Source organism: the organism of the source record quoted next, unplaced genomic scaffold, assembly GCF_019419815.1.
Source record: "Pyrus x bretschneideri cultivar Hongxiangsu unplaced genomic scaffold, Pyrus_bretschneideri_v1 Contig37, whole genome shotgun sequence".
Taxonomy (NCBI): domain Eukaryota; kingdom Viridiplantae; phylum Streptophyta; class Magnoliopsida; order Rosales; family Rosaceae; genus Pyrus; species Pyrus x bretschneideri.
Window position 1 is genome coordinate 87883 of NW_025999690.1, and position 7449 is coordinate 95331.

Below are 7449 nucleotides of genomic sequence, written 5' to 3' on the forward strand. Positions count from 1 at the left end.
TGGGATTGGAGGCAAGATAAGAGTTCGAGCTGGGTGGTGTGCTAAGAAAGGGTGGTGATTGGTAGGTGAGGGTTGTGGTGTGGAGTGGTTCTGGTCTTGGGTTGGGGGAAGACATGTGCGGGGAAGAGGTGTGAGGAGATAAGGGGTGGGTCCCATATTTGTTTTATAAAATATTTAAATGATTTGATTTATATTTTAATATTTATTTAATTGTTTAATATTTAGTTAATTTTTTAATTTAGTTGGACTAGGAAGTGGGCCCCGTTCTAAGCCATATTAGCATTTAACAGAGAAATTGACAGAAAAACTAATAGAGGTTTGATATTGTAAGAAATTCGTAAGATGAGATATGACATTGTAATTTTTAAAATATGAGGTATGAGATTGTTATTCGACCTGTAATTGAAGTAGTTTTATGTAATTTATCCAAAAAATTATTTTCATTGTTTTTTATTCTATTGGAAATTTGGAATGCCTATTGTATCGATTATGTTGGAATTCAACTTTGAATTTAATTATAGACTCCTCTGGAAGATGTATTACTCGGAACAAACTTACAAAAAAATCTTTCTTGCAATTGAAAATTGGGAAAAAAAAAAAAGAAAAACAATCGAATTAGGTTGAAACCGAACAAAAAAATAAACGAAACCAAACACAAACTGATAGAAAACCAAACTGAACCGAACATTAATTTTGGTTCAAAGGCTGCAACCTTCGTTACCTTTTATTCTTTTGGCCAAATCACTGTATCTCCGATTACCATATGATCACTGTATCTCCGATGACCATATGATCAGGGGAAAAGAAGCGTTATTAGTATGTCTGGAAATTGTACTCGTTCTAAAAGTGCCATTCTAATACTCGCATTCCACGGTAAAATTATGTTACTGAAGCATTGTGTTTTGCATGAACTTGCTCGATGAAATGAGCCGTGCGCATGTATTGATTTATAAAGATTTACATCAGTGAGTTTTACAAATATTGGACTCTTTACAAAACCTCTAACATATCTGAAAGATAAGTTATCAACAGAAAGACGGAGTCAAAGATTATCTAAGGCGTTGGAGTGGGACTGGACTCGTGAGAAATAGTTGCTACTGTTGCAGCTGATGGCGCTGCTGATTGAGTTTCATCATCTATGTGCAGAGCATCATGCAGTGAACCATCACAAGACCTCGAAGACGAGAGAGCAGGCGTTGCGGCTGTGCTTGGAGTCGAGCCGCCACAAGACCTCGAAGATCAGCTCGTCGGGAACAAGGCTAGCATAAAGAAAGAGTGTGGTTGGACATTTTTATCCCTATATTTAATTGACCACAAGGGCAATCTTTCCAGCACCCTATCACAGAGATCATTAATCCGATTTGGCCCGTTCTTTTTTTTCATTCCTAAAAAGACTGTAAAAACGTAGCGGACTTTCTTGCACTGGCTTCCTCGTTGGCAGTCTCCGCTGATGTGATAATCAATGGAGAAACGTCCGCTCCTTTGAAGAGAGAGAGAGAGAGAGAGAGAGCAACTAAAGGCAAATTCTTGTCAGAGAAAAACCCATTTCTCTGCAGTCACACCAAAAGCACTTCTCCGCTGAAGCCTCACCTTTCTGCTGATTTTCAGCTCTCCGTTACTGTTTCTTCAGAGGTAAAGACTTCGTCTTTCTAAATCCACTGTATTTCATTGGCTCTTTTTTCTTGGTGAGAATTGGAATTTTTGAGTTGGGTTGATTTCTATCACTGCATGCTTGGATTGTTTCGATTGTAGAGTCAATTTTCCACATTAAAATCCTGGGTTTTGTTGTTTTTTTGGAGTTGTTGATTCATTCTGGTCTTAAGTTTCATACAACACCTCGGTGAAGTTGCTTGCCGTTGTTGTGGTTATCATATATTGGGATTTGCAATGCCCCTTGATTCAAAGTTTGCTCTTTTTAACAAAATAAAGGAAGGGTTTTGTGGGGTTGTTGCCCACAAATTCTGTTTAGCCAAAGAATAAAGTTACAAGAACTGCGGTTTTACTTTCGATTATAATTTACTTAAATTGATTCTTAAGTTAATATCTTCTCTAAGGTTGTTTTATACAACATTTCCTCCTTCCGTTTGCTTGAGATTTTCCCATCCTTTATGTTGGTTTTCCATCCCATGACGAGTTCTCCTAATCTTAGAGGATTAAATTGAAGTTGTTTTCCCAATTTAAATTGTATACCCAACTGAAGAACGATTCATCACTAGATTCCAATTAGAATTAGTAATCCTTAATGAAAAAGACCTTTATTATGTTTATATAAAGGGGCTATCGCACTAGTTTTGAATTGGAGCAAAACAATAAGTTGTATACCACTCAAGGAGTTAACAGTGAGAGAATATTGTGAGGGCAGAGTATGTTTGAGAGAAAAGAAAAGAGATAAGACTGTATTTCTTGTTCTTTTAGGTTTTTTGTCAAGTCTTAATCCTAGAGGCTTGGCAAGGTTATCCGTTGTACTCATTATGATATAGTGAAAAATTGTTCTTGCTCCCCCGTGGGCGTAGGCACATATAGCTGAACCATGTTAATTCTTGGTGTGATTTATCTTGGTTATTTTGTTTTCTATGTCCGAGTTTGTTCTATTTTTCCCCTTCTTAACCACGATATTCACAACACTGTACTCCAAGCAAATTAAACAAAGGAAAACGAGAACAACTTTCATGAGGTTTGATAATAGAAGAGTGTGCATGAAAAGTGATTATGCCGATATTAGTGATATATGACTGCACTAGGAATTAATGTGGCAATGTGACTGGTTCATACTAGAGTGGCATTACTATCAAAAATTACAAATTCTTTGTTAAGTCGAAGATGATGATGATTTTACTCTACCGGTGTAATATGGCTAGTACAATGCCAATATGAATTAATTAGTGCAAATTCTTTTTTAAGTCGAAGATGCTTCTGTCATTATGATTTAGTTAGTGAGTGATTGTTCTTTATATATCCTTTTAGGATGCACCACCAAGAATCTGGGAAGCCGATTTCTGCATATCTTTCATTTGTTGGGCATTTTCCTTCCTGATGAATCTTTTATAATGTTTTCAAGTTTTAGTATGAACTGGAACAAGTGACACTCTTATGAGCAAATACTGCATAGTTGTGATAAATGTCTATGATTTCTGCATCAAGTACTGCGTCCACTCTTGAGTAGTTAAGATTATGAGGTGAATTCTCACCCTAGTGCAATCATACGGTGGTGTGCCGTATAAGTCTTTCAAGTCTTGACCTGTTAAATAACTATTTTCTCTTTGTGGGACAATCCATTTGCTGGTATATTAGTTTTTGTTTTTGTTCCCTTTCCATTTCATATTCATTTGAGTGTTTCATGCAGTTTATATCTTAGTAGCTTAACTGATGCTGCGCACAGTAAAATGGTCTTGGATTTTGTTTTCCTCAACATGCACATCTTCATTCGTCATAGTTTAACCTGTCGTCATTTGTTTAACAGAATAATGTTTTTGTGTAACAACTTCTTTTATTATTTAAAATAACAGTTAATTTCAAGACGGAGAGCAGAACTGAGGGTGACTATCTTTCAGGCACATGGATCAGAGTATGCAACTCCTTCTGCATCCTATTTCATTTATTTGTCCGTATAATATGTCACTATCTACGAATGTCTGTAGGAGGAAAATGCGGCGTTGCACAATGCTGCTTTCTATGCCAAAAATTTATGTTCATGCATGCAGCTCTCACTTTTTTCATGCACACCGTGGGATGCTACTTAATGATTAGCTTAGGAGATTCAACATCAGTTGGTAAAAGCTAGATTTTTATGAAATCATTGACCTGGCGTATGACTAGCCTAGTGAGGCCTCCATACCGATTGTTAGTACTTTGTATCTGACAACTCTGCTTTACAGCAGCACATGTCAAACCACTGAGTAAAATTGATTTCTGAAGGACTACTAAAAGTCTATAAGTCCTTAACATCTGGTGCACATTTCAAATCTGTTCTGCCAATGCAGAAGTCATTTCCCACCTTTCATCATTGGTGGCTAAGCTTATACAAGCGATGCGTTTAATTTATTAATGGATTACCTTTGTTAAATTTTATGATAAGATGTTATTGGATTTCCTTCTGAAAGTGGTTGGGTGAGCACAGGGATCTCAACAGATGTAGTGAACCATAGAAGTGGCGACTATGCTCCTATTGGTGATCAAGAGGACCCGAAATTGGGAATGTTTGACAAACCCCTTCCTTGCTTTGGCTGGGGAATTGGATGGTTTTCGTGAGTGTTCTTGGCTGTTCTCTCTCCCACTACAGTCCGCCCCCACCCCCACACACACACTAATTGATGTGCCTTTTTTTTCAGTCTTCTGCTTGGATTTGTATTTCCAGTGATGTGGTACTATGCCACATTTCTTTACTTTTCGAAGTACTATCAAAAAGACCCAAGGGAACGAACTGGACTTGAAGCGTCAGCAGTAGCAGTAAGTTTTATGTTAAAAAATTAAGCAGCTTAATAATCATTTTATCCTCATTTGTAGAAGAAATTTAATTCTGTTTCTCCTCTCTAACCTTATTTCTTTTCTTCTTTTCTTAACTATTTCATAAATTTTAACGGATAGAAACTTTAAAACCACGTTCCGGTTAAATGGGGTAATTCTGAATTTCTTTTGGGAAGGGTTGTAATGAGCAAAAATAATGCTACAAATAGAAGCACCTATAAGTTAAATTGTGTATGGATTTCAGTATTGTACCTTGCATTCTTGATCCTCTGTTATTTCTTGCTAAATTAAATGCTTCGGTTTACAGTGTTTTGGTTGGTTTTGGTTTCAGTGTGATAAAGTAGCTCTTTGGTTATTCATGTCCTCCACCACTTACCACTTACAAGTCCAGATACTAGGACACACTGCAAGATTTTACGAGAATCGTTCAATTAATAGCTAAGAGAAGCATGCCTTTGGAACCATACTTTTTTTTTCTTTTTTTTTTTTTTTTTTTCGGTAGAAACCATGTTTGAATTGGTAACGTTGGAAAAATGTCTATACAGTATAGATACTTGTTTGTACATGAATTTCAATTTCTAATGATGATGTAGAGTATAGATATTTGTTTCTACAATTTCAATTTCTAATGATGATGTAGAGTATAGATATTTGTTTCTACATAACTTCAATTAGTAGTGATGGTGCATTTGTCGTCTTTATCATTGTTCCTTGATAAAAATGTTGTGCTTTTTGCAGGCTTTGATTTGTACAGTTGCTGTGTTAATAGTGATTGCTGTCTTTGTTATCAAGGCTTTGTTTCCCTAACTTTTGCCAGCTTCATAAAAAAAACAAAAAATAAAAAATAAAATCTCTATGTCGACAATGGTTAGCTCAAGCGTTCTTCCTGTAATCACATCAGGCGCAAGAAAGGAAAATATTGGGATCATGGTATGTCCATCTACTGTTACCTGAATCAGTTTGAGCTTCTCTGTAACAATGTGCTAGATAAAAACCGTGTACATAAGTATGCTACTGCTTAGCTCCCTTTTAGCGGGAACTCTATGTACAGAACATATTGTAGAAAAGTAGTACATTTACAAACAATTACACAAAATCATCATCTCGCATGGATGCATCGTTGAATCAAGTGCTAGAGTATGCAATCAGGTCTGATCCATGTTTAAGAATTAGCAAGTTAGTAGCACATTCTATTCTAGGGGCAGACGAGACTTCTAGATTAGTATATACAGAGACGGGGCGGTCTGCATCTTGGTAGATGCTATTAGTATGATATCCTTCTGCTGCTTGGTACATTCTTATACAGTCAATTAGGACGAGAGCTGCTGCGGAAATGGTGCTTCCTTTATCCGCCCTCTTGTCCGAGCCATGAGGGATGATGGAACAGAAGGTTAGGTCAAGAGTTCGGTGTATTCTAATGAACCAAAATTGATGCTTTTGTGTTGGTATTGTGGTTTTCAAACTTTGCACTGAGAAGTGTACTTTTCTTTTGATAGGGTTTTGCACTAAATTAGTGAAATTATTCATATTATACAATGCTATGAAAAGTAATAGCAACTTCTTTGCTGCTTTACATTTAGTATAAACCTAACACCTTTCCTAATCTGTCATTCACACATTTAATATGATTCTTGGTCGATTTAACACCTCTTTCTTGGATGGGCAATACCAAAGATTGCTTTCACCGTCATAGGAACACCAGCCCGTGTATACGGAAAGGACTTGCATGGCATAGATACGCGTCCTATGCTAATAATACAAAGACGTGCTATTTCTTTTCAGATGTTCTTGTGTTATTAGCATAGGATGTCACCATGACGGTGAACTTGTACCATATAAGTTCTCCGTGTTTTTGTGCACAGGTGACTTCGAGCTACAAAAGCAAGTCGCGCATTTATATATGTGTCATCCCGATTGCATCAATGATTGGGAGTCATCCATGCGGTGTCGGGGGAAACCGTCCCAAGCTTCATGCTCAAACTGGCGAAAAACATTTTTCTTCAATTCAACCAACTAGGTGAGAATATACACACCAAATCAGCATTAAGAATTTTGTGTACCACAAGTTATATAAAATCCAGTTAAATTTAAGATTTTTTTTTTTTTTTTAAATTAAAAAAAATGAATATCCAAATTCACAATTTAATACGCGAAGGGCTTAAGTCATGGACCACAATTGATAGGCCGAAACATGTTTCTGCACCACTGCAAATCTGCTGTGCCCATTTTTACTCTGCCCACTCTGTTACTTTGCCCATATGCTGAAACATGTGCAGACTCTTTAATAATGTCACATTTAAAGAAGGAGAAGGAGAGCGTTTTTGCTCACCATACATTTAATTATGTGCCAAAACATAGCACGTTGGCGGCTGCCAGCCTTACCCTCCTTGCCGCCGGCAAAATATCTTCTCTCTGTCCCCATCATATCCAGATTCGCAAACCCAGATGCACACCCACCCACCAACCTCCTGTCTCACATAACCAAGAGGACTGACCTCCATTGGTGGGGAGTGGGTCTGTTGTTTCTTAGGTATTGGGTGGTTGACGGGGTTTGGCGGCTAGCTGGATTCTTCTTTTCGGTTTGGAACTATGGATTCGTCTTTTCTTTTTTAATTTTGTAATTTTTATTTGAAAAATACTAAGAGATCAAAAGATATATCATCGATAAAATGCAAGCATGTTAATCGATATTTGATTAATAATCTAATCATTTGCAAACACATCATTTTGTTTAAAATATTTGTTCTTGGTATGGACATGTGTCAACACACGAGTAAAGTAACAGGGTGGACAGTTGGAAAGATGGCACAGCAGATGTCGTCCTGCGTTCTCAGTTGTGATTTGATGTGAGAATTATACGCACACAAATTAAACCCTCTTTTTATCAATTGTAGTATAAGTATAAGTAGGGATCGTTCTTAACCGGGGATTAGGAGGGATTGCAAAATCACTTGGAAACTGACTCAAAAACGTAAAATAAAGTTT

General features: G+C 36.9%; 1 protein-coding gene across 2 annotated transcripts; it reads left to right on the top strand.

Moving 5' to 3' along the window:
• Positions 1 to 1009: 1009 nt before the first annotated feature.
• On the top strand, positions 1010 to 6037 carry LOC103946521 (60S ribosomal protein L18a-like protein). Of its 2 annotated transcripts, none has more exons than XM_018647297.2 (5): positions 1010 to 1632; positions 3507 to 3565; positions 4118 to 4244; positions 4329 to 4446; positions 4796 to 5237. In XM_018647297.2, exons 2-5 carry the CDS (start codon positions 3556 to 3558, stop codon positions 4904 to 4906), a joined length of 366 nt encoding a protein of 121 aa, XP_018502813.2. In that variant the 5' UTR covers positions 1010 to 1632; positions 3507 to 3555; the 3' UTR covers positions 4907 to 5237. The 2 variants fall into 2 exon arrangements, with proteins under 2 accessions (XP_018502813.2, XP_009355514.2); XM_009357239.3 differs by having other exon boundaries at positions 1052 to 1632; positions 5203 to 6037.
• Positions 6038 to 7449: the final 1412 nt, after the last annotated feature.

What these genes read in the sequence shown, in the direction of transcription:
- LOC103946521 (XM_018647297.2), top strand. An exon ending in TGGGGAATTGGATGGTTTTC is followed by an intron (nt 4,245 to 4,328) that starts GTGAGTGTTCTT and finishes CTTTTTTTTCAG; the next exon opens with TCTTCTGCTTGGATTTGTAT. An exon ending in TTGAAGCGTCAGCAGTAGCA is followed by an intron (nt 4,447 to 4,795) that starts GTAAGTTTTATG and finishes TTTTGGTTTCAG; the next exon opens with TGTGATAAAGTAGCTCTTTG.